Genomic DNA, 27,177 nt, shown 5'->3' with positions numbered 1-27,177 from the left:
TCACTGTGTGTTTACTGTGTGCTGAGTGTCTTTCACCACCAAATTTCCCTCACGGGATCAAAAGAGTATATACTTACTTACTTACTTACTTACTTACAGTATGTACAGTACAGCACATAGCTTTGCAAGACAAATGTTTTTGTAGTCATATCAATCAAAAGTGACAGGAAGTATTGATTTCACAGAAATGGCCAATCTTTGAACAAAGAACAAAAATAGATCTCCGCAGCCAACTCATTTGGAAATTCACTCCAATAGGCATGTTCATAAACAAAGGATGACAGTCCAGTACATTCTCCAGAGATCGTTTCTCCTGTCCTCATTTCCTGTTATTTTGAGATAGTTTATAACACATACTAGATGTGAGTTGGGTGATGCCTCACCCATTCAGCCTCACTGTTCAGTCTCTGCTCAGCATGAAACTTGACCCTTGACCTCAATGTTTCTAGAATTATCCTCCTGCAACTGACCCCCTATCAGCTCCTAAAAATACTGAGTTATGGCCCCAGTGATCTACTGCCCCGAGCAGAGCACAATCAGTAGATGTTTTATGACCCATGGTTCTAGAACTAGTGGAGAGCCATCTTAGGACAAAGCTGCTCAAAAAAAGGAAAAGGTTCCCTGGTTGTGGTCCAGATAGAAATGGTGATCTTTTACTGCACAGGTATAGCCCCTATTATAGATTGCTCTGTAGAACCAGTGGACTTTTATTACTGATGTACTGGTTTCTAGGCCTTACATGAGAGGTCTACAGTGTGATATATTTACAGTTGTAAATACCGGAATTATGACACTTAATATAAAGTTTGAGTTCTCCCATTATTTTGATCTCGAAAGTTAGCTCTTCCAAGTTCCAGTATAAAGAAAATAGAAACACATAATATGTTTCTGATGCATTAAAAGGTTGCGGCACAGGACCTGTGCTCTGCTGTGCTTCGTTGTAATCTCTTCCCTAAGCAGAGGTGAAAGTCTCAAGAGCCTATCACAGTGGTTGTCACTGACAGAGCAGTGAGATGCCAGAGAATCAGAGGTCTGTCAGCCAGTTCATCCTCCATCTTGTTCCATTCCCCTAAATATTTAATTCACTGAAAATACAGCAACACTGCAGCTGATAGACATATTACCTGTCAAAATAATGCCCAATTAAGAATTACCATATTTGGTGTAATCTACAAAGCCAAAATATATGGGTGTCAAGGTTTTGAACTATTTTAGGAATAAAGAATCATGTAAGGTACCTTGGTCCCTCTTTATACTAAGTATTCTAGTACTTACACAAGAGTAAACAAATCACACTGTAGATCTCCCAAATAAGTACACTTTATACAGTTATTGTTGTTAACCCCAAAACTAACACAGTATACAAAAGCACAAATATTTTCCTTCAGCTAACCATAAAACAAAACTACATTGTACCCAGACATTTATTACATGAAGAGGGGCCAACATATTTTTATATATCAACACTATAAGTTCCACTAACCCTGTCTTATTTTCCTGTTCTGGAGTTTGGAGCTCTTGTTATGGTATAACTCCTTTCATTTCAATATTCAAATGCTATCCTCAGTGCTGGAGGGCTACAATGAATGTCCTCTCCACCTTCCTCCCTCCCTGCAGAGCCACCTTGGGTTCTGGTTAGCTATTGATTTGGTATTAATGTAATGTATTGGTGTAAACAGACTCTAGGGAAGGCACAGTTGCTTGATGCTGGCTGCAAACATGCTGTCAGTCCAGGGGAAAGACTAAAAGGGGGGAGCCCACTCTTGCTTGTATATTTAAATTAACATTTATAGCTAACTAGCAAGCTACGTGAAGTTTTCTTTCATCATGCTAATTTGGTTGATGTGGAGTAAGAGTGCTTTATGAATTCATGCTGTTTAAAAACTCTCAAAAAGCTTGATATCTGATGTAATTAAAAGCACCAGCCACTGCTGCAAATATACTATAATGTGAAAACACATGTACCAATTATGCACAGGCACCCTAACCCTGATGTGTGCATTGAGCCAAATGTTGACACTCGTTTGTGTTTACATGACCTATAGCGCTCCAACCCATCTGTAACTAAGCAAGTATACTTAGCAAGTATATCAGAGTTAGTTTACATGCTGTAACAGAAGCAGCACAGACGTGATATAAATTGTGATCAGGGAGGCTTCCTTCACAAGCTGTGACGTTTCCAGCTGTGAGGTGGCCCCAGCTTAGAGCTCTACATATATAATAAATCATTGTCTGCTTAAAGATATCATACGTTTTAAGGGATGATTTTACAGTTAGCTCGTTCATTTTGATGGAGCTTGGTCAAATGATGCTACATTCCCACTAATCCACTAATTTTGTGGGGAAAACCTAAGAACAGTCTTTGAGTAAAAATGCTGTTGTTGGAAGTCATTTGGCTGTTTGTTACCCTACTAGGTTAGCTAGTGAGCTCTCTCAATTGAGTTAAAATCCCTCACTGCCCCTTTAAGGCTCCGATTATAGTGTACATGTAGCTCCCCTTCTCTCCCCTCCAGAGCTCAAGGTGTCCTTAAGGCAGAAGGGAGCTTGGAGAGAGGTGCATCATCCTCAAGCTGCATTCGGTGAATTAGCTCATTGCCATACCTTATCTTCAGTTTACTATAGAACCGGGCTGCTATTGTGTGGATAATTGCAATGGAGAAATGATGGCCACCAGTGGTTCTTCAGGGCTGACTCTAGTGCTTCTCAAGGGCTGGGTGTCTCTAGAGCCCTTACAGTGTTACATACACACACACACACACACACACACACACACACACACACACATATGCACACACGCACACAGATTCACAGACACACACCAGGCAGAGAGGCAGGTATCCACGGAAACGCAATTTAATGAGGCCCGTTACCTGAGAGACCATAGAAACGATGACACTGCGTCCCGTTGTGATTGGAGAACTCTGTGTCCTTTTGGAAGGGTTCCTGACCTCCCTTCCTCCGCCCCCTCCTCCCACCTCGCCTTTCAACCACGGCTGTCCTTACTCAGCACAGGGAGCGGGACTAGCAGCCACTGCAGTGACTGACAGGGCAGCTTGGCCAATCAGAGACCACGGCCATGTCCTTTCAGTCTGACCTTGCTTATCAACCGTGTGAGAGGAGGGACAGTTCCATTCTTAGAAGCCATCTAGCACATGTTTACACTGTTGTGTTGACATATGCAAGGCCTACAGACCACACATACTTAGATTCAGACAGTTTGGATTAAAGATTAAAAATACATTATGTGGTTATATTTATATTCTGTACATGTGTACTGTGTACACTAACACATGTAGTAAATATATTATATTCACCATTCAGATGTGTCAAGAATGATCTGTAAGATTCACCAGTTTTTGACTGATTCATTATATATTAAGTTATATATTAAGTATATCAAGTGAAGTATATTAAGTAATTTTGGCTATTACTTCATATAGATCATGTAGCTGTCTGTTTTTTGGATATGGAAGTATGTTTATTGATTAATTTATATATTTAGCCTACTGTAGTACTATGTTGAATTTAATGTGACTGAATTTGCTATGCAGTAGGCTATATCTCTGTCAGTACATCCATCTCTCTTCCCATTTAACAACACTTAAAAACACAATTCAGAACTCTGCTGGGAGTCTCTTGACAATCATTATGTGTTGTACTGTCTTGCATGTGTTGATAAGAGTGAACACCATAGAGCAGGAAGAGCAAATTACAGATTACAGCAAATATTCCACAAATGAACAACAAAGGCAACAGGCAAACTTCATGTAAATATATCAAGGAATGACACTAAATATGTCTACACTGCCAGATATAAATTAGAATAATCCTTTTATTATCATACTAAGTGGCAGGGTTTATGGTTCCATCCTCAGAACACAACCACAAACATAAAACTCTCATCTAACACCCAGGGCCAGATGTACTAATGCTTTTGCGCCCACTTGAGGCGTACTTTTTTCGCAACGTACGCGTAAAAACAGGGCGTGACATGTACTAACAGGCCACACTTACACCGCAGGCCAGTAAAAGCGCAGACTGCCTGTTGCAGGAGCTGAGAATGGCAAATAGCGTTTTTCCGTGTCATGTATATGCATTCATAGGAGGGTCAGGGGAAAGTGGGAGTTTCATGAAAAAAAAAATGGGAGGCGAAGCATAAAATGCGCCTAATTAGGTATTCACCAGTATGTACGAAAACTGCGCATGAAAGCGCACCTCTGTTTTGCGGTGAAATATTTCCACCTGGTAAAAGCAGGTGTTAATCCAAATTGCAAAATTGCAGTTAAATGCATCAGTAAGAGAAACGTTCAAAGACAACAGAACTGCTATTCATAGCACCAGTTTTGCTTCTTTGTAGGCTACTATGTTGAAAGCAACCTTAACTTTCGCTGGCCTTTCGAATGTCTTAGGCTACTTGCATGTCATCAACTTAAACTTTTCTACTTGCTAGATGTGACTATTAAATCGGCCATAGCCTACGTGCAAAAGTAGTTTGAGTAGAAGTACTGCTCCTCAATATTCATTATCTCCTTGCTTGTTGACATCTTGTCGTATTGCATTATTTCATGATCGCTAAACGTTTGATTCCTTTTAATGTTGTCATCATTTAACTTCATTCAATTGCACTTGTGATTGAAGTATGTCGTTCAGTTGTGAACGATCGCAAATTGCGATAGAGGGCGGAGAAAGGCGGTAATTACCTAGCCTGGCTAACGTCATAGCCTACCCTCATCTCAAATGAGACGGGGTCTGGGAACTAGGCATTCATTTTCTCGTATTTGAAACGTGGTTTACGAATGCCCAGTGCCGTTTATTGGGCACTACGAATGTCTATCAAATGCGTCTGTACGTAGCTCATAACGGGTTCGGTGTGTCGTCATCGTCTTGCTGCCCTCTCTCCGCTCTGTGATTGGTCCCCTAACTGAGGCGAAAATTTGCTCCATGGTATCCAGGCTGCCTAGCAGCGTGAATTAAATCGCGTGCGCAAGGCAGCATGGGAAAACCCAGGCTAGTAATTACCCGATGAGCTACAGGTTTGAAAAATAGCACGTAAACTGAAGATCCACTGCGTTCTGCGGTTTGGACATGGCACTGATAACGCTACGTTCGCAAATGTACATACATCTGGCCCCCATTGTGCTGTCAAGTGCAAACAGAGATCACCAGAAAACACAAGCCCTTTGCCTAATATCTAGCAAGTAGCAACTGAATACTATGCTGTATATTGTGACGTTAGAAATCCACTTATAATTCCAATGCATGGTTACTTAATCCACCACCACAGAACAATTGCATTTGTGTTGTATGCATTGGCGCAAAATGCCACATGACCTCTTGATGTGTCCCAGTTTCGTGTGAAGGTTCTGTTTGGCACCAAGCCCTTGGCTGGGCCATCCATGACCCATTTCATGTACCTGCTAATTTTGGGTCCATGTAGTGACTTCAGGCTTCACATGTCACTTTTAGGGACAGGGGGTCAATGACCAGATGGTATGTAGGGTACTGATTTATATAGCACAATATTGAAGCATTGAGTGTACTGATTACAGTGACAGAAATAATGAGCAGGCAAAGGAACTATCTCATGAATCCTCAAACTAACCAGAGTGAGAAATGTTTGTAAAATGTTTGTTGAAGGAGAGTAAAGGTAGCTGTTTTTGAACCTTGGAATACACTTTAATGGGAACATGTGTGTGTGTTAGCTTGTCATTTGCCAGATGTGTTTTTCCACTTAATTGAAATGTTCATCTCATGTTCAGCAGACAAAGAAAACTTAGTGTGATGATAAAATACAAATGTTTATTAGGCACTTTCTAATAAAAAAAATTGATGAAAAAACTGTTGGATGGAATAACATAGTCGTTGTCTAAAAACTGCTATTAAAAGCTGATGAATTGCTAAGCAGTTTTTAGGTTCCCCAAAGCATTAACGTTAATACATAGCTACTTATTGAACATATGATGGCACAAACTATCTCTCTCTCTCTCTCTCTCTCTCTCTCTCTCTCTCTCACACACACACACACACACGCACACTCCTACACACACAAACACACACACATATCTAACTTGCAATACAGGTACATTGCAAAGTGAATGGTTTGTGTTAGTTATTGGAAGCTATTTGTCATCACAAGTTCAGATGACATCAGAAATGGTTTAGTTAACTCTACTCCAAGATATCTGTTGTGTTCATCATTCAAAGAGAATTTGCTTTACTTATCGATGCTTATAGGAAGGTGGATAGTTTGATTACTAACATTTCAGTAATCATCCAGGTTTCCAAACATAGAGAATGTTTTACTGCATTCTGCCGGAGTGTCCAGGCTCTTGTCCAAGTGTTCTCTTTACTTGGTAAAGTCCAGTTAGACAGAAAGTTCTTCTTAATCATGATTGATACACTTGCTCTTTTGAGGTTTATGATGTGTCCTGATAGCAGCTTTGTGGAAATAGTTTTAACAAAATACAGACCAGACAGTCTTCATTTACTTGAGTGCAGAATGCAATGCAACTATTCTTGGGTTAACTGAATTTGGTTAGAGAATGATTATGTCTTATATTATATAAGAAAGGACAGAAAGAACAGGGTGTGTCTTATACTACCTGTACAGTATATCTTTCTGAAATATCATCTGTTGGGTTTATATGTGTTTTAATTTATGTGTATCCACTTTACTAAATCATTTTAAGTCTTTGTTTTGTTTGTTTTTTTGGTTGGGGGGGGGGGCTTTCACAATCGAACCTTGGTACTAGGAAAAGCATCTGAACAGTATTCTTTAAGGCATGAAAGCATTTCAAATACACCCATGGGCAGTGCAGTGGTTCTGTATGTGATTGTGTGTATGTGAGTGTGTGTGTGTGGTGCATGTGTGCTTGTGTGTGTGTTTGTGTGTATGTGTATGTGTGTGTGTGTGCATGTATGTGTGTGGGTGCTGCATGCATGTAAGTATTTACTATAATCTATCTTGTGTCACTATGAACAATTCTGTCTCTTCAGTTTTTGTGTGCGTGTGCGTGTTTGTTTCTCTGTGTGTGTGTGTGTGTGTGTGTATGTTAGTTCCACAGTCCTAACTCTTGGCAAACACCCATCCTGTTCTCCACACACACTCCTGTCTCTTCACCGCACCCGTTTCTCCTGTTTCTCTCTGTTCTGTCGCTCTTCCTCTCTGTGGCTCGCTGCTGACACTCCTCCCCTCTGTTTGGGACTGTTTTCTTCTCTCACATCCTGTCCTTGTGCTCTCTGTGTCTTTCTCTTTTCTCCATCACCCTATCCCTCTCTCTGTTTCAACCCAACCTCTCAGTCTCTCTCCCCTCCTCTCCCTCATGTAGTCTCTCTCTCTCTCACTCCTTCTCTCTCTCTCTCCTTCCCTGCCCCCTTTCTCTCTCACCCTCTCTCCCTCCCTAACCACCTCTCTCCCTTCATAACCACCTTTCTCTCTATCTCTCTCTCTCTCTTTCTGTCTCTCTCTCCTCTCTGTCTCTCTCTCTACCTCCCTGCCCCCTTTCTCTCTCACCCTCTCTCCCTCCCTAACCACCTCTCTCTATCTCTCTCTCTCTCTCTTTCTGTCTCTCTCTCCTCTCTGTCTCTCTCTCTACCTCCCTGCCCCTTTTCTCTCTCACCCTCTCTCCCTCCCTAACCACCCCTCTCTCCTCTCTATCTCTCTCTCCTCTCTCTATCTCTCTCTCCTCTCTCTGTCTCTCTCTCTCTCCTCTCTCCCTCTCTCTGTCTCTCTCTCTCTCTTCTCTCCCTCTCTCTGTGCTTTTCTGCTGGCTCTGCAGTATGTGATGGAGCAAGCAGCAGTCGGGAGGCAGAGAGCTTGTGCCAAAGGGAGAAATGCAGCACTGCGTTATGAAACGCACATCAGACACACTCACACATATACACACACTCTCACACACACGTACAGATACACATGCATTTTTACAAACACACACACACACATATGCAGAAAACGACAGAAGACAGAAAGACAGAAACACACACACAGACACACACTTCCAATTGGACCCATCTAATTCTCATCTGTTCTCTCCTTTCTCTCTCTCTCTCTTTCTTTCTCTCTCTCTCTCACACACACACACACACACACAGAGAGCCCAATTCATTGGTGTTGAAACACTCCCAGCCTGTGCAGTCTAGAAGGATGGTGGCAGACACTGTGTGTGTGTGTGTGTGTGTGTGAGAGTGTGTGTGTGTGTGTGTGTGTGTGTGTGTGTGTGTGTGTGTGTGTGTGAAAGGTGGGGAGTCTTGTCTTTGATGCCTGTGGTGTGATGAATTAAGTGTTTGAGGATCCCATGTGAAGTGACGTGAGTGCTGAGTATTGGGTCTGGTGAGGCTGTGGCTAGTCCTGGGGTTGCTGGGATGTTTGACTGGCAGGTGTGTGTGTGTGTGTGTGTGTGTGTGTGTGTGTGTGTGTGTGTGTGTGTGTGTGTGTCCGTGTGTGTAATTGTTTCATTTGTCATTGGTTTTGATTTGTAGTATTAGTTTGAAGCAGGTGTTTGTCAGTGTCAAATTCTGAATTAGAGAAATGTGTGTGTGTGTGTGTGTGTGTGTGTGTGTGTGCGTGTGTGCGTGCGCGCGCACGTGCGTGCATGCACACTCTATTTTAAGAGTTTGGAATGGAGCCACAGCTCTGAGGAGAAAGACTCTGTATGCTTTGATCTCTTTCCATCCAGCTCACATCACTCTCCTCCTTCTCCCTTATCCTCTTCTGCCAACACACACACACACACACACACACACACACACACACACTTGCTCTCTCACAGAGAGGCATATATATATATGCACTCACACACTTACATGCACATGTGTACATACACACAGATGTGCACACTCACACAGAAGTGTGAACACTCAAACACACACACACACACACACACACACACACACACACACACACACACTCACACACTCCCTTATTGAATCATGAAGCAACCACACATAATCCATGAGAAAGGTTTAGCTGAAAACACTGCAATCACGGGCCATTCTTGTGACACATTTAGACTCCTGGATCCTCTGTGGACATGATGTCATTGTTTCTGTTGCTCTCTTGAACACAGTGAAGCACACACACTGTAAGAAATTATCCCGTAAAAAAACAGGAATCAACTGGCAGCAGAGTTTCCAGGAGATTCCTGTTATTTAACGGTGCCCTGGTTTAACGTTAAGTTAATGTAAAATAACAACATTAATTTCCTGTAAATTAACAGGAAACAACTGGCAGGATTTCCAGGAGCTTCCCGTTGTTTAACGGCAGACTACCATAACATTAAATTCCTGTATAACATAATTTTCATGTTGGGTAACAAGAAAAAAATGTGATCTTCGCGTTAGTTACACAACAGGTCTTTATTTTTTTACAATTACAGGAAACAAGTGCCATATATTGAGTTCATCCACTCTCAAATCAACATTTTAAAGATAAAAATCCATGTTTTCACATCAGTTACTTATTTGTAATTTAACAGATATTTTATTTCACAGCACTTACTTGACAGTCTAACAGTAAAGTAATCTTTTTGAAAGATGAAGGGACATGAAGCAAGATAAATAGTAATTTTGGAAAATGTAGACTGACTATAATCGTATTTCAGGATCAGGGAATAAGACAGAGAAGAATGATCATGGAAAATAAAAACATCGCATTAGGCTTGTGTATCATGTATGAATGTAAAATGTAGATACATAGTAGTATTTTGAAAATCGGATTTCAAAGAACAGGCAATAAGACACAGAGGAATTACAATGGAAAACAAAAACATTTCATTAGGCCCGTTTAAAATGTAGACACGCTATCTAGTTGTATTTTGAAAATCGTATTTCAAAAAACAAGGAATAAGGTACAAAAGAATTATCATGAAAAACAAAAACATCGCATTAGGCTCGTGTATCACGTATGAATGTAAAATGTAGACACGTGATCTAGTTGTATTTCAAAAATCGTGAATAAGGTACAAAAGAATTATCATGGAAAATAAAAACATTGCATTAGGCTTGTGTATCACATATGTATGTAAAATGTAGACATGTTATCTACAGTAGTACTATTTCAAAATGAAATAAGATACAGAATAATTATCACAGATAATTATCAATATCATTGCATCGCATTGGGCTTGTGTACATGTGAGAATGAATAAACTGACAGATTATGTCCAGAAGAATTTATAGTACAGAGATAAGTATAAATGATAATCAGGGAGGAAATCAAGTAACATTCATGAGAAATCAAGTATAACATTCACTTTACTTATTAGTGATTGTTCTTAGGCTTCTTCTGGGCCTTTTTTCTGTGAGAGAGAGAAAGAGAGAGAGAGAAAGAGAGAGAGTTACAAAAACTGATAGGGTACACTAGGATTCATGTAGAGGAAAATTGTGCCAAAGTGAATGAATCGGATGTGAATTTGTAACGTTAACACACTTTCTCACAATGAAATTAACTGACATTTATTACTTACTGTAACTGCATTTATATTTGATTTAATCAGTTGTATGAAGTAGAAGTATAGTGTTCTGTGGTTATTACAGCAGTACTATGCATGATTGCTCTCTACAGAGGGTGTAATCCTGCATAGTAGTGCTTATAACTACATAGTAGACTACTACACAACCCCCCAATACATACCACACATAAAACAAATTCTGGTTCGAAAGTGTGACATGAACTTACCTCTGGATGAATTCAAGGGTGCACGCTGCCTCCTCCTGATATTGCAGATTCAGAATGTAGAAGGTGGAGAAACATGTCGCAAGGCCTGTTAGAAATGTGGCGAGGTTGGACCCTTCACAAACGATTAAGGATTCAATGCTGACCATCCACTTTTGATGATTACCTTGTCGTTCACCTGAAAAAAATAATTTATCATATTCAATTTAAGATATAGATCCACATGTCAACTATGATTAGATTCATTTTAGGATTTTGTCCAAACAAAATTCAATACAGAAAAAAAAACATTTAGTATTCAAAAGTTGATTTAAATATGTATATGTTGATCATTATTACTCTAGTGAATGAAAAAACATACCTAGTAATATCAGGCGAGGCGTCACAGGTAGGCTTGGAAGACTCAACATCAGCTACGGTCGCACATCCCTTAGCAAAAGAAAAGAAAGGCACTCAACAACTCTGATGTGATGTGTGTGTGTGTGTGTTTATGTGTGTGAGTGAGAAAGTGAATGTAATCTCTGAGTGTGTGTGTGTGTATGCATGTAAGGAGTGAGTGAATGCGAGTTGTCTGTAAGGTGAGTATGAAAGAGGTGTGTGTGTGTGTGTGTGTGTGTGTGTGTGTGTCTGCCGTTGAATGATTAAAAGTGATGAGGCGGGTTTGATAAGATGTTTGTGTGAGGAATGTGTGTGCAAAGTAAGGGGGCTTGCTTTTGAAATAGTGTCCGTCTTATCAAAACCACATTGTTTATGGTTTCTATATATGTGCGTCTAAAGACCTAGATAGATAAATAGATAGATAGATAGATAGATAGATAGATACTTTATTGATCGATCCCCAGGGGAAATCCAAGACCTGCATGTCTCTTAAATTTTATTTGCCAATCTGGCACAGCATGGAAGGTCTATATTGGGTATATTGTCATGAATTTAGGTATGGCTCACATAAATAGACGCAGTGGACTGATGCCCACATATCTGACATGTAAACATCTTCCTGTTGCATGCCGCTAGCTCAAATGAACTCGGGAGGAATACCATACGCGTGTCATGCAACCACCTCTGCTATGGAGAGCTAGCTAGGCTACTAACTAGCATTAGCTTTCTAAACTGAAGGACTTAACACAACTTTAAGTAATTACCAGCACGGGCGAAATCCATGCATACAAGTAAACACTGAAAGCAGCAGTCAACACTGATCCGTTTGTGCCATATTGTTTATTTGGCCACTGGTTTATTAAACTGATGATGCTAAGCAGACTTAGCTAGCAAGCACGTGTTATAGCAGGTAAATCCCGCGAGTCAAACTTTCAAAAACTACGCATACCCTACACATACCAATACATTTAGATGGCTCCAGATTGCAATGAAGAAACGTAAAATTTGATCGACAAGTGTAGTGATAACGATAACGCATGGCTTAAGAAGGGCGAAAGCGCGGTCTTGGCTAGCTGAATAGCACTGCTACTAACTTCGTTTCAGCAGGGTAACATTCAGAGATGTTGTATTATACAACTTAATATAAACATGACCAGTGTGCTTTCAAACGTTGTATTTCTGGTCAAAGGTGACAGATAAACTCACCTTATTGTGTTGATGGCTTTCGATGGGTTTGGGTATGATTCCAACTTATCGTCTTCTCTCAGCAGACAGCTTCCCATCACCAGAACGAAGGTAACGTTAATAGATAACAGGAAGTACGTGTGTTCCAGAATAAACATTACGGGCGTGGTAAATAACAGTGTTGGAGCCTGATTTTACATATTAGTCTTACTAATGACCGGAAAGTCCCGTTTATTAAAGAAAACCGGTGAATAATGTTAGAATCTGGGTGTAAATTTACAGAAACTTTTTACAGTGCAGCAGCGGAAACGCTGCTTTATCACCATTAGGAGATGCTAACACTCTAGCAACAGATACTGAGCATTTTGAAAATGACAGATGAATATATTCTGCTATGTGTGTATGTGTACTGTAAAAGCTAAATGTGTGTGTGTGTGTGTGTGTGTGTGTCTATATGTATGTGTGTGTATATGTATGTATACAGACAGATTCCCATAGATTATGTATATAAACACAAAAAGAACATGTGTGTGTGTGTGTGTGTGTGCGCGCATTCTTAATATGTGTATGCCTGTCCAAGTTTGTATGTTCTTCTGCGTGTATCTGTGTGTGTGTGTGTGTGTGTGTGTGTGTGTGATCTTGATATGTGTATGTCTGTTTGAGTCTGTATGTTCCTCTGTGTGTGTGTGTGTGTGTGTGTTGACCTCTGTGACCTCTCGTGTCCCTGTAGGAGGGTAAGGAGCTGATCCAGGAGCAGCCAGAGCTACAGTCGGTGGTGCAGCAGAAGCTGGAGGAGATGCGCGAGTGCTGGACCCACCTGGAGAGCACCACCAAGGCCAAGGCCCGGCAGCTCTTCGAGACGCAGAACCACCGGACCCTCAGCAACGACCCGCCCACCAAGACCCTGACGGACCTGGACCAGCAGCTGTCCCTGTTGCAGGAGCAGCCCCCGGTGGTGGCCTCTGCAGCTGCCGCCGTCGTCACCGCCGCCTCCTCCACCACCACCCAGCCCACCCTGCTGCAGCCCAGGCCCACCTTCAGCCAGCAGCTCCAGAGGATACAGGTAGTACAGTCACTAGAGGAAACATTCAGCTCCGTTCTCCTGCACCTCCCAGTGTCCCGATACGTTCCATTACCCACATGGACTCGCCTCATGGGTGTTTTAAGCCCGCAACGTAGTCTTCTAGACAGCACTGCATGGATGGCACTAGGGTTAGGGTTAAGGTTCGGGATAGGTGCCTTGAAGTCGATGGTTGCAGCGTTGCCTTGAAGTCGACGGTGGGGGCTTAAAACACCATCGAGCCTTCTCATGCCCCTACACGTCCATCTCTTTTATCTGTCTCCTCTATACCCAACCTTGCTGCCTAATCCTACTCCGTTCCCCTCACACTCAGGGCCAGATGTACGTACATTTGCGAACGTAGCGTTATCAGCGTCATGGACACACCGCAGATTGCGAACGCTGTCAGACCGAAGTTTCCGTCGTATTTATCAATCGTTCAATCCTTAGTGTAAACTGTGCCTTTCTCCGCCCATAAACGCAATTTACGAACGTCCACAACTGAATGGCAGCGCCTACATACAAGCGCAGTTGAATGAAGTTAACTGATGACAACATTAAAGAATCAAACTTTTGGTAGTACAAATATTTTCACCACAAAAACTGGTGCTCTACATAGCGATTCTGTTGTCTTTGAAAGGTTCTCTTATTGACGCATTGAACTGCAATTTGGATTAACACCTGCTTTTACAAGGCGGAAGCATTTAGGCGCAGAATAGACGTGCGCTTTCAGGAGCAGTCTTTGTACATACCGCGGAATACATAATTAGGCGCTCTTTACTCTTCCCCTCCCATCTTTTTACGCTAAACTCCCACTTTCCCTTGGATCCTCCCATGAATGCATATGCATGACATGAAAAACGCAATCTGCCACTTTCAGCTCCCGCGACAGGCAGTTTGCGCTTTTACATCATTGCGGCCTGTTTGTACATACCTCGCAATGATTTTACACACACATTGCGAAACAAAAACGCCTGAAGTGGGCGCAAAAGCGTTAGTACATCTGGCCCTCACACTCATATGAGACATCAGACATGTTTGATGCTGTGATGGTATAGAAATACTGTATGTGACATAGGATGTTATAGTTTTACAGTGCAGACGTGACCTAAACACTGGGTGAGATTTCCAGTCTGTGTAAACTGCGTAAACTCTGGGCTAGGCATGTCTCAAAGCATTTGTCTTTTGTCTTTCCGCTTTGCCTACCTCTCTCTCTCCTTCTCTATCTCCCCCTCTCTCCTGACCCCCACTGTGCCAGACCATGGAGTCGCAGTTGTACCGCGGAGTGGGCATGTCTCAGCTGGGGGGCAGCATGTCGGACGTGGGCGTGGGCGTGGGCGCTGGCGAGCTGCAGGCAGGCCTGCTGAGGATGGTGGAAGGAGAGGAGCGGCCGGCCGAGACGCGCATCTGCCGCCTCATCGAGCCGCTCAAGGAGAGGCGCCGCATCCTGCTGGCCTCCAAGGAGATGCACCAAGTCAGCCAGGACCTGGAGGACGAGATTGTGAGTTCTCAGAAACCCAGACTAGGATTACACCTAATTTCTAATTTATCACTCACTCACGCCATACCTTGTTTTGCAGACATACTCAAACTAAATATTTAAGACACAAATGTTGGCCTTACACAATGGACACTAGGAGCCCTAATTTAAATGCTAGGCAAAGTGCAAACTCAATTTATGAGTTCTTGTGCATGAACTAATTGAATCATGTGGCATTAGACAGCTTTTAGCTGACCCACCACTGTTTGTGCTTAGGGTCTTTTTCATGATATTAAATTTGCAAATATATTTTGCATAGTTATTAATCAAGTTTTAGTTAGACTTTGCACTTTGACCAGTATTTAAATTAGGGCCCTAGTACTTATGCATCCATGTATGTAGCCGTATGAGAGTTTTGTATTGGATGGTGTTGTGTGGTCCTGCAGGTGTGGATCCAGGAGAGACTCCCTCTGGCATCCTCCAAGGAATACGGAAACAACCTGCAGAGTGTGCAACAGCTGATGAAGACAAATGAGGTTCCCGCTCCCCCTAACGCAACCCACATACCATTCAGATGATGCTAAATTACTGCTTGTGTAGTGAAAAAAGGATTTAAGACAATACTGTGTGGAGTCCTATTTATTTTAAAGAGGCATAGGCTGATAGCCAGCCATAGACAGATGGTATGATAGATGATAGACAGCCATATCTTACAAATAGCCTCAACAGGAATTGACAAAGCTAGCTAGTTAGCTACATCGTGGTGTTTTGTGAATATATTTGGCACTGTTGTGCGGTACTAGCTTTTTTTTACATTTTGGTAGGGTTTTGACGAATTTGGAGGTATGATTAAACATTCACCAGGACAATTCAGTTGAACATGAAGACATTACAATGCTGCACACCACAAACAGGTTTCATCACTGTGGCAACCACGCAGTGAGAACAAGCTAATATGCTAATTCATTAACATAGTGCTGGGCGCAATCAAGTGTAAATTGATTGAGTAATTAGTTTTGCTTTTTTAACATCTAAAGCAGTGTTTCTCAAACTTTTTTAGATGAAGGACCACTTAACCAATAAAAAAGAAGCGCAGGACCACCTAGCTAAAAAAACTTTGCTTATTGTGTCAGAGAATACGATTTAAATTGGCATATCTTACATAGATAGTGTTGCAGAACTGTTTGGATTTACATACAAGTTGGTTCAATATTGCAAACAACTCATCTATATTATATTTTACCACGTCTGCTCGCGGACCACTTGGGATAGCTTGCGGACCACCAGTGGTCCCCGGACCACACTTTGAGAAACACTGATCTAAAGGAACATGACATGACATAGGTTGACTTTAAATAAGAATTGGTCCATCTCTTCCTTGTACTGTATTGCATTCTCCGCCATGTTATGCATTATTGAAAATAGAACCCTTCATCTTACACCTGGCGCATCGTGGTGCCAGGCGCGATGCAAGTCTCGTTGCTAGCTTATACTGGCACAATGATTATTATTCTGCCAGGTGTACGAGTTCACGAGTTGTCAAATGAACCTTGCGCACTCATGTGTGTGTCGATGAAAAAACTAGATGTGGTCAGGTGCATGATCACAAATTGCTATTTTAACGCCACTAAAAATGATAATGCTACTGACCTAAAGGAAAAAATGTTGAAATGCTCATGTTCTGCTATTTTGTTTTTTTTTCAGGCTACGTTTCAGGCTACGTTTTCGATTGTAACCCTTTGTCAGTCAGTAGTTAAAGTAAATAACTAAGTGTAAGACTTTGTTTTGTTGTTGAATCCTGCTGTTGCATGTGCAAGCAGATTCCTTCTGGCGATATGCACTCACTCGTCCAAAAAACCAACACGGCGTGCTCTTGTTGTAATGCGTTTCTTGCTCTTAAAGGGAATGGCATATGTCAGTCTCATTGGTTTAATGGATGTTACGCCCAAAATACACCCGTGATTAATTAAGAAACATAAGAACAACCCTTTTGAACCATGTGCTCGGCGTCTGATCACTTATTCCGCCGTCAAACTAGCAAAAGTGGACTGGACACGCCCTAAATGTGCTTAAACCATATGCTTCAGACCATGCGTTTTAGAACATTAAAATAGGGCCCGTCGTCTCAATATTGTTTTACTGACAGAGAGATTCTTAATTCTGATTGGTCTGGAGCAGGTGCTGCAGATGGATCTGCAGAGCCGGAGAGACCGATTGGAGGAGGTTCTGGAGAGGGCGGGAGCAGTGGCGGCACTACGCACACCGGAGGCAGAACTGGTGCGAGAAGGGGCGGAGCATGCACGGCAGCTGTGGGAGGTGCTTCTGGTGGAGGCGGAGCGTCGTACAGTGATGCTGGATGCTGTGTTCCATGCCCAGCAGTACTACACGCAGGCAGCCAAGGCAGATTCCTGGCTCAGTGGTCAGAAGCTCCAGGTCATCAACGAGGAGAGAGGAACGGTATGAAGCTTTCTCACCCACTAGCAGGCAACATTCAGAGATCATCCCCAGCAGTCATTTCCATATCACAAATAGAATCAGCCAGCCAGAGTTTATCAAACTGCATTTGTTGTATTGTATTGTATTTGGTGTGTTGGACAATTGTTATGGACATTTTTGGTGTACAGTATGAATAGAAAAGTTTATGTTCAGTTTGGTGTATTTAAATCCATTTCTATGAAAAACTTTGTTAGAGGATTGATTAATGTAGAACTATTTTAGTTGGGCCTATGGGAGAGTGTGCATAAGTAGGCCTAATTAATGAAATATTAAATAAAAAGTAATTTAGTGTTTTAAGATGTAACCTTAACTTCTTCATCCCCATTTAGATTTACAGGCATTGTAAACATATTTTAACAATTCACTCTATTTTCCTTCTGACACACTTTAGGAACAATTTATAAAGGGTTTTACAACCATACAGTGTAATTATCCAATCGTACTATCTACTCAACATACAGCAATTGTGGTGTTTGTCATCTCAGTAAGATGAAGTCATCCCACTTAGGAGTCTTTTAATCTGTTATTCTGGCACACCACCACACGCAGCCACGTATAGTGAACAGAGACACAGCAGATCAGCAGATGGCCCACAATATTTCTGCGATTATGCCCTGTGCGTTTACAGCAGGTGTGGGTTTATCTGCATGGCAGGGTGAGGTGTAGCAAGCAGAGTGATACTCCTGAAGGATTCAGTGGGGCCAGTGCGGGACACTGAGGGGTTTTGGTTTACCACACCCTGTCATTTAGTGATCATCAGTCAGTATGCGATGCTGTGATTTGTTGTTGTTATAGGTAATTGCTGTGCTGTAGCAGCTATGTGACATGCTAGTTGTTAGAGCACCAGACATTTTCGATCTCTCTTGACATTTTGTCAAAATGTAAACATTATGCTCCTTCATCACTTGTCTCGACACACGTGTATGGCATTTGTATTTGTTTATGATATATGACTGTATCATATCTGACGACAGAAGGTTAATATAAAGCCTCAGCGGATTTTTCCGGGGGCCTCAATCTCCAGCTCTGTCTCTGATTGCGGTTGTGTGGGGGGTCTGTGTTTGTTCCTGGCAGGATGAGCCAAGCACCCTGAGGCTCCTGAAGGAGCAGCTCGCTCTGGAGCAGACGGTGGAGAACTATGCCGAGACCGTCAGCTTCCTGTCTCAGCAGTGCCGCAGGATGCTGGAGCTCGGACACCCGGACAGGTAGAAGATGGAAAAAAAAGATGGAGGGATGAATGGATTGATAGATAGATAAACTGATTGATGGATGGATGGATGGATGGATACATAAACAATGTTAATATTATGGAGATAGTTCCCACATTCACATAAATGCGAAAAGTGTTATCTGAGTTATGTATAGTCCCCCCCTTCGCTCTATCTATCTCTATCTCTCTCTCTGTCTGATCTCCTTCAGTGAGCATATCACCAAGCAGCAGTCCCACATAGACCGCCTGTACGTGTCGCTGAAGGACCTGGTGGAGCAGCGCAAGACCAAGCTGGAGCAGCAGTACTGGCTGTACCAGCTGAAGCGTGAGGTGGAGGGCCTGGAGAAGTGGATAGCCGAGCGCGAGGCGGTGGCCAGCTCCACAGAGATGGGACAGGACCTGGAGCATGTCACGGTCAGCAAGCTTCAGTGCCTTACGGCAGGGCTGCGCATCTCATGCTGCTCAGCATTGGAAAATACTAGTTTCATAACTAGAGTCGAGACTTGTGCCAATTCAGTACAGGGGATACTCTTGAAATGCCATCCTTTTAAGCATAACTGAGCATCTGCTGTGTGGGCGCAGGGTTTTCTGTTCAACCAACATTACAAACATTAATGTAGACTGATGCATATATTTTCATTAACTTCAAACATAGATTGTTAAGCGATTCTGCGTATTTCTGAATAAGCATACTTCCATAAATATGCCTTCTTCCTCATAAATTACTAAGTATAATAAGTCAAATTACAATACTGTAAAAATGATTTCTTCCTCCCCTCTCTTCCACCGTCACTCCTCACCTTCCCTAACATTGCCCTTCCGCCTTGTAGGTTCTGCAGGAGAACTTCACCAAGTTCACGACGGAGACGCGCGCGGCCGGCCAGAGGCAGATGGAGTCCGTCAACAAGATGGTGAATGAGATGATCGACTGCGGTCACGTGGACGCCGCCACCATCGCCGAGTGGAAGGACGGTCTGAACGAGTCATGGGCTGACCTGCAGGAGCTTATGGAGACGAGGAGCCAGATGCTGGCTGCCTCACACCAGCTGCACAAGTTCTTCACCGACGGCCAGGAGGTAAGCAGGAAAAAACAAAATGGCAACCTACAGGCATTTACAGTAATTTTCTGTGTATTAGCTGCATTGTGTAAACCACAAGACAGTGTTTTATGCAAGTTAAAAAAACAACAACATATTAATGCCATATTAACTGCCCCCATGTATTAACCTCATAGCTTATTTTTTTTTGCAAAAGCAATGTATAAACCTTGGCTTATAGTTGGGAAATTACAGTAAGATCATGTGTATGTGTGTATATGGATATATGTAGAGATCTTTGCTTGTACTGTGTATGTGTTCGAGTGTGTGTGTGTGTGTGTGTGTGTGTGTGTGTGTGTGTGTGTGTGTGTGTGTGTGTGTGTGTGTGTGTGTGTGTGTGTTATAGCTGGTATCATTAATGTAGAGTAGAGATCTCAGTCTGTCCTTGTCATAATGCCTTCAGCTGCAAAATTCCTAGGTCTAATCTAAGCTAACCTAACTAATAATTTTCCGGTCTTAACTACTCCATGCCCTCTTAACACTCTGCCTTGGTACTGTTTGTGTATTATGTTCAGGTGTTGGTTCAGATCGAGGGCAAGATGCGTCAGCTCCCTGAGGTGCGTTCATGTCAGGTGAGCACAGCCAACCCTGGTACGCTGCAGAGGCTGCTGCACTCGTTTGAGCATGCGCTCCAGCTCCTCGTCACCCAGGTGAGACCACACACACACACACACACACACACACACACACACACACACACACACACACACACACACACACACACACACACAGGCACCCATAGAAATCATATGATCCCTTTAATAACCTGAGATCACATAGGAGGGTAAGCTAAAAAGATTTGTGATTTACACATCTATAAAAAAAAATATGGCCACTAACTGCATCCAACTTGACAATAGTAAAATAGTAAATTGACCATATCTATTTTAAGATGCTATACTCCACTCAAACAATATTTACATAATAACATAATATTTTAGACATATATTAAACATAATATTTCTCACTGAATAAATTATATGATATTATATGACACTGACCAGACCCATCGTAAGGAACAAGAAAATCTGTTATCATGTTTTTCTGTCTGACCTTTCTACCTATGATCCCACAGGTGCGGCAGCTACAGGAGAATGCTGCCCAGTTGAGGGCCATTTACGCTGGGGAGAAGGCCGACGCAATCCTGGCCCGTGAGCAGGAAGTGATGCAAGCCTGGAGGGAGCTGCTGGTGTCTTGCGAGGGCAGCCGTGTGCAGGTCACCACGGTAACGGACAAGGTGCAGTTCTTTGCCCTGGTGCGAGAGCTGAGCATGTGGACAGATGGCATTATGGGCCAGATTGGACCCCATCCAGACAGTGCTAGGTATGAACACACACACACACACACACACACACACACACACACACACACACACATACACGCCTGTTCAAGTTGTGGTAGACTGATGGTTTAGTATTTCTTAAAGACTGCAGCACATATAGACCTAAACACACAACTGCTGAAGCTGTAGATTGCTAATGGAACTTAACACATGCTAAAAGTAAATGGGTTAAACCCCCTTCACTCCTCCATCCACTGCCTACCTCCCTCAATATGCCTTACTGACTAGATTACTGGCAGGCATCTTGATAAACAAATTTGAGTGGTTGACCGGTGAGTGTTGAAATGATATATTTTCATTAACAGGAGCCACCTAATTTGTCACCTGTCATGTTTAGTTTTAGAAATAGGCCTACACCATTCTGGTGTATCTTTCCTAATATCAAAATGCATTTGTTTAAAAAAAAAAAAAACAGGCCAAAAATGTGGGTTGATTTGTGACATACATTTACAAACAAATTCCTTATAAGTAAGAACCCTTACTGCAGAAACAGTTACTTCTAAAGGCAGAAGTGTAGCATGAAGTCTGGGTAAATGCCATACAGTAGATGAGGCGTATTCTAGTTGCCTTTGGACACAGCTGCAGAAACCTATTTCTGTTTAAATGTCACACTCTTCTTTGGAGCATTTTTGCTGGGAATGGTCGGCTGATCACTGCTCCAGTTTGTGACGGTCCCTTTGAGGCAAATTAGTTTGTTATAAAATGCTGTTTTCACAGAGATTGCCATTATGTTGTATTAGCTTACTAGCTGCAAACTTCATCTGCATACTTACAAAAATCTACCTATGCAGATACCGTACGGTACTAAGCTATGAATAGGGGGGAGATATTCATTAATTAATTTATTTATTTTATTCATTTAACAGACATTTTTATGTGTATGTATTTATTTTTATGATGTATAAGAGAGTAGAAAAACGCACACATTACCTTGGTGTTGTTAGCTTCAGGAATACTTCCTACATTCCACATTGTCAGCATGTTGATTGCTATATAAGTGGATTAGTGCCATTGTTATTTCCCAATCTGTGGTTTATTGTGTGTCTCATTGCTTTGTGTATTTGTTTCTTAAAAAATCAGGGACGTGTCAGGTGTAGAGACGATGATGTCCCAGCATCAGAATCTGAAGGCTAAGATGGAGGGCAAGAGCAAAGTCTTCACCCAGTGTGTGGAAATGGGAAGAATGCTCCTGGCAGCCCGTAACCCTGCATCTGAGGAGGTGTTGTACTCAAACACACAGGGTGGCATAAACACACACATATAGCCATATACACACGCTCTCACACACACACACACACGCACGCACACACGCGTGCACGCACACGCACACGCACACGCACACGCACACGCACACGCACACGCACACACACACACATACAGGCACACGCACAAACACACTCACACACACAGCACATACCTTTTCTCTATCATTTATCTGACTCTCTCTATCCACGTCTTCTCTCTGTCTGTCTGTCTGTCTACCAGGTAAAGGAGAAGCTGGACCATGTGATGGCCAAGCAGAAAGACCTGAATGATCGATGGGACCAGCACTGGGAAAAACTGCAGCACAGTAAGCACTAGAATTTATTAGGACATTAATTTACACACACACACAAACACACACACACATATTATCATTAAACATGGTAGCGGTATTAATAATAGTAGAGTAACTAATACCTTGAATTGGAGCACTTAAAAGCTTATTATATCAACCACAACAATAGATGGACTTAAAAAGACACATGTCTGTGAGACAACTATTTTTAATTAGAATCAAAATGTTGAAATAGCAGGGATCTGTCAAATCCAGTGCATCCACGCTAGATCAGGACTAAATCTATTTTCTGAGTGTTCTGCTGTTGCTCTCTGATGCTGCAGCGCAACAGAGACTCCAGGAAGTCCAGAGGATTCAGGCCGAGAAGGCGTGGCTAACCTCCAAAGAGCCAATGATCAGCCCTGCCAGCCCACGTGAAATGATGGGCGGGGCAGGAGGGGCCGATGAGGTGGAGCAGCTGATTCGTCGGCATGAGGCATTCCGGAAAGCTGCGGCCACATGGAAGGAACATTTCAGCTCTTTGCGACAGGTTAATACTGTATATCTCATACAATCAGAGTACTTATAGGTAGGGACCTATAAGCCGGTTAAAAAAACAACCGGTTAAAAAAAATATGGATCGTTTATTAATCAAATTTTTAAACAGAGTAGGGCGTAATCTGCTTTTGATTTCACTTGTTCGATGTCAGACATCAGTACACATTCAGTTGTTGGTTGGTTGTTCAGAGTGATAAAACACAGACATCCCCATAATTGACAACAATAGTACAATTGGGTGTCAGATTGGTTCTAATTTAAAACAACCTCATCAGGGCACTGGATAATACGCATGGGACTGGGACACTTAGCTGACAACGAGTTCAGACCTTGTGTTCCTCTCAGTTTATATAAATAAAGGAATATTTTTTCAAACATAATTTGTCCGCAGGATATTCTTTTAAAAGAAATCATGAGAAAATCGCATCGTGAAACAAAATAGTGAATCGTACCGAATAGTGAGTTGAGCGTATATTACATCCCTACTTATAGGTGATTTATCATTTTGTTTATTTATATTATATTTTTATTTATTTATTATATTTAACTGGTGTATGATTGTATTGTCTGTCACTGCATGTACAGAATATATGCTCTGTGTAAAGAAAGTGATATCACATTGGATTTTTGTCACAGTGATACAAAGTGAAAAAAAATAAAGCTTTCTAAGACAGAGAGTACTTTTCTACGAGTTGAGTTTTTGCCTACCTACAGAGTAATGTTGACAGGTACTTTTCATACACAGTCATAAACATCAGCTCATCTTAGCTCACACAGCATACACAAGTATACTGTATAGCTTTGTTGATACTATCAATAGTGTGGAGAGTGTGGATGCTGTTGATAATATTGTTGCCTGTTGTCTCTGCTCTGTCTTTATGTTTGTCACCTATCAGGTGGAGAAGCTAAAGGAGGAGAAGAGCAGGCAGTCTTCCTCTTCATCGCTGCTCAACAGGCAGATGTTTCCTCTCTCCTGCCTGGTCGGGAGCTCGTCCTCCTCATCGTCCTCCTCCACGCCCTTCAGGCAGAGTCTCCAGGACCAGCTGGACATCAAGTCTGGCCCAGACGTGCCACAACTGGCTGCCCACTCCCTCGCCCAGAGACTGGGAACTCTGGCATCCTACAGCCCTGTCATGAACGGCTCGTCTTACCACGGCCTCAACCCACAAGCTGGGGTCGGCATGTCGGACAATCCGGGCTATCACGTGCTGGTCCAACAGGCCGGGCAGCTTGGAGTGGACAGCTCCAGTTACCATGGGCTAAACCAACAGGGTATGATGGGGGTGGACAGCTCCAGCTACCAGGGGCTGAACAATCCTGGCATGGGGGGTGCCGCCGCTGGCATGATGCCCGAGCCGAAGATGGCGTACGCGTGGCAGCACCTGAAGACCGACTGCATGCAGCCCAAGCTAAACCACATCCACAAGGCCGTCCCTGCGCTACTAGAGGCTCACCACGCCCAGCAACAGCAGCAGCAGCAGCAGGGCCACCCGGTGGGCGAGATCCACCCAGGCATCGGCATCGACGGCTTGGAGCTGCTGCACGGCCGGCTCCAGAGGGACCCCCGCGGCAGCCGCTCCGACCCCCAGATGGACCACCTGCGACGGGAGCGCGAGTACAGGCTGGGCCGGCAGACCTCCAGCGAGCAGGAGATCCAGGCGCGCCTCAACGAGCTGCCCATGATCGTCAGGCAGGAGCGCTACCGCCGGCGGCTCGAGCGGCAGTCGTCCAGCGAGCAGGAGCAGGCCAGCGGCCAGGCCAGTGGCCAGGCCAGCGGCAAGCCCAGCGACCAGGAATCTGCCACATCGGACAAGAGGCCTGGGTGAGGGAGTCAGGACCGGTGTGGTTTATTCAATTCTATTTTCACTCAATTACTTTTTTCAATATGTTTATTTTGTATCTTGATTAGCTTATTACACTGGGCCAAGCCACATACCATACAGTTTCAATATTAAGAAAGGCAGAGACACTGGTAAATGGCTGGCTGGTAAAAGGTTCGTTTAAAGGAGTGAATGCTAATTTATTGGATGGAAGAAGGTAGGTATGAAGAGATACTGATTTTTTTTTTTAATTAAAGGGTAGGGCCCTTACAATAAATAACTGCACTACTTCAAGTGTCAAAGCTGTGGTTTCCTGAGTATCAAAACTACAGATTTATTTGCAGTTCATATGAAATTCAATATTTTGGACATTAAAATATTACTGTGCTGGATTGTATTTCAGAAAAACTGCAGTAACTGTCCCAAAACTGCAGATATGTTTCGCAAGGGTTGCAATATAGTGAATGGTAGCTAAAAAACACTAGCCACAGAGAACGCTATGTTGTTTAGTGACTTGTGGTGAAAGTGTGGTGGGCTTTACATCACAATGTTGCTAAATACATCAGTTAGCAAGCTGTCTGGCTTGAATCAGTAGGCTTGCTGTGTTGTTACTGGTTTTGCAAAGCTGTGTTGCAAACAGAGGTTAGAAAAAGTGGCTAACATTACCCACACCCCCACACTAGGCAATCTAGCTCATGCATCCCATGGGGAGAAAGAGGACTAAGATAATTCTATATTTTGTGCTTAAGGGTAGTTGTAAAATGATTACCCATATTAACAACCATTATCTACTTATAACTGACTGCTCACTAACAATGTGTGCTTTAGCTTTCAATAGCTTCCTATGTCATGCTACAAATTTCTAGTATGTTTTTCTAGTGTTTTTTGCATAACTTGAACTTGTACAACCTTCTGACTGGGTGTCCTTTGATGTTTTTAGGGATAAACGCTCCACAATGGCTGAGATTGTTGAGCAGGTTCAAGAAAGAGAGGCAGCACAAGTAAGTGATATATCTATAGTTAAATGTGGATAATCCATATGAATAAAAATGTATGGAAAATGTATTGAAAATGGTTCCTGAACTCCTACAGGCCCGAGGGGAAGTGTACCGGCCCCCCAGTGTTCTCTCAGCACCATGTGGCCGCCTAGACCGCCCGCGGGCGAGGGACCGGCCCAAACCTCGGAGGAGGCCGAGGCCCAAAGAGCCCGAGGAGACGACCCGCCGCTCTCGATCGGCGCCCGCCCAGAGTGCGCTCGCTGTGCCAGCTATCCCCAGCCACACCGTCCAGGTGGAGGGCTTTCTCTACCGCAAGCACGAACCTGAGGGCAAGGAGAAGAGTCCCAACAGGTAACAGAATCCCCACAAGGACTCTGCTGCACCCAGCACAATACAGACACAAATCCATCACTACAGCACATCAGCACAGTCAATGTTAGGAGCAACTAAATTACTCAGATTACTGGTACTAAAGTTTACTCCTGTCCTCAAGCTGTCCTCTTTGTTTTATAGCATGTACGGAGTATCTGTGTTTGAGTGACAGCATATGTAGGCCTATGACATCAACAGGGTCTCAACTAGGGCCTTAGGTAAAAACTCCATGGATGGTCCAGACCAAAAACATACTATCCATATTCTGTGCTCTTTTAGCCAATGATTTAATTAACAATGAATGGAATATGAATATTTAAAAATTGGAAACACACAATCTATGCCTAAGATTATACTCAAGCAAATATGCCATGTATAACAGCCCCAACAACATACCTTGGAGACATGCTCACTAAGGACTGCATAATACAAGGCTGTCAGAGCAGTGGGGCATCAGAGGGCCCCTTAAGGAACTCTATAGGGTACCTCTCCTGTAAGGTCTTTGTGCTTGACAAGAGGCTCAGTAGGTTGTGAACTGGGCTTGAAAGAATGCCGTTCAAAAGTAGATGGACAACAGTTGACTGCATCCATACAGCCCAAGCACGACGAGAATGTCATTTTGGGGGGGCAAGTAAAATCGTAAGTAAAACTAGCATATATCAAGTCCCACTGCACCAGGCTCTTTGCTGAAGAAGAGGTGTTATAAAAACTCTAGATGAAGAAAGCTTTGCATTGAAGTATTAGGGCCACAGTGACTGGCTCTGTGACCACTATTAACTCTTTCCTCTTTTCCTTCTCATTTTCATAGCCATGCTACATTTAGCATTCCTAATGTGTGCAAGGGAGAGCCATTTACAAACAGGAAGGATTAGTGCAGTAAAGCGACAATAGATAAGCTTACTCCCCCTGCTGGTTAGAAGCTGCATTACAGGCCACACAATCTGTGAAGGAGGACTAGTAGTAGTTAAAGTG

At 42.9% G+C, this 27,177-nt stretch overlaps 1 protein-coding gene and 1 long non-coding RNA gene across 2 annotated transcripts in view; one reads left to right on the top strand and one right to left on the bottom strand.

Moving 5' to 3' along the window:
- The window catches only part of sptbn4a (spectrin, beta, non-erythrocytic 4a), a 36,372-nt gene that overhangs the window by 6,963 nt on the left and 2,232 nt on the right, over positions 1-27,177 (top strand). Inside the window, exons 2-16 of the mRNA XM_076274933.1 lie at positions 12,966-13,298; positions 14,554-14,796; positions 15,222-15,311; positions 16,954-17,232; positions 18,346-18,476; positions 18,691-18,895; positions 19,312-19,557; positions 20,094-20,228; positions 20,654-20,901; positions 22,001-22,139; positions 22,406-22,490; positions 22,802-23,016; positions 23,912-24,837; positions 25,776-25,836; positions 25,928-26,184. Coding sequence (XP_076131048.1) covers positions 12,966-13,298; positions 14,554-14,796; positions 15,222-15,311; positions 16,954-17,232; positions 18,346-18,476; positions 18,691-18,895; positions 19,312-19,557; positions 20,094-20,228; positions 20,654-20,901; positions 22,001-22,139; positions 22,406-22,490; positions 22,802-23,016; positions 23,912-24,837; positions 25,776-25,836; positions 25,928-26,184 — 3,593 coding nt within the window. The remainder of the gene's footprint in view (positions 1-12,965; positions 13,299-14,553; positions 14,797-15,221; positions 15,312-16,953; positions 17,233-18,345; positions 18,477-18,690; positions 18,896-19,311; positions 19,558-20,093; positions 20,229-20,653; positions 20,902-22,000; positions 22,140-22,405; positions 22,491-22,801; positions 23,017-23,911; positions 24,838-25,775; positions 25,837-25,927; positions 26,185-27,177) is intronic.
- LOC143112359 (uncharacterized) lies at positions 9,336-12,439 on the bottom strand. The gene is made up of 4 exons (XR_012984724.1): positions 12,257-12,439; positions 11,034-11,101; positions 10,676-10,850; positions 9,336-10,295 (listed from the first exon to the last, which is right to left on the bottom strand). It is a non-coding gene; the product is annotated as an uncharacterized LOC143112359 (long non-coding RNA).

The sequence above is a fragment of the Alosa pseudoharengus genome, unplaced genomic scaffold (assembly GCF_046254945.1).
Source record: "Alosa pseudoharengus isolate Yale_2024_CS ecotype anadromous, Long Island Sound unplaced genomic scaffold, YU_APseudo_1.1 YU_APseudo_1.1_scf_8, whole genome shotgun sequence".
NCBI lineage: Eukaryota > Metazoa > Chordata > Actinopteri > Clupeiformes > Clupeidae > Alosa > Alosa pseudoharengus.
The sequence above is the reverse complement of the archived record's forward strand: the minus strand, read 5'-3'. Positions and strand labels throughout refer to the sequence as shown.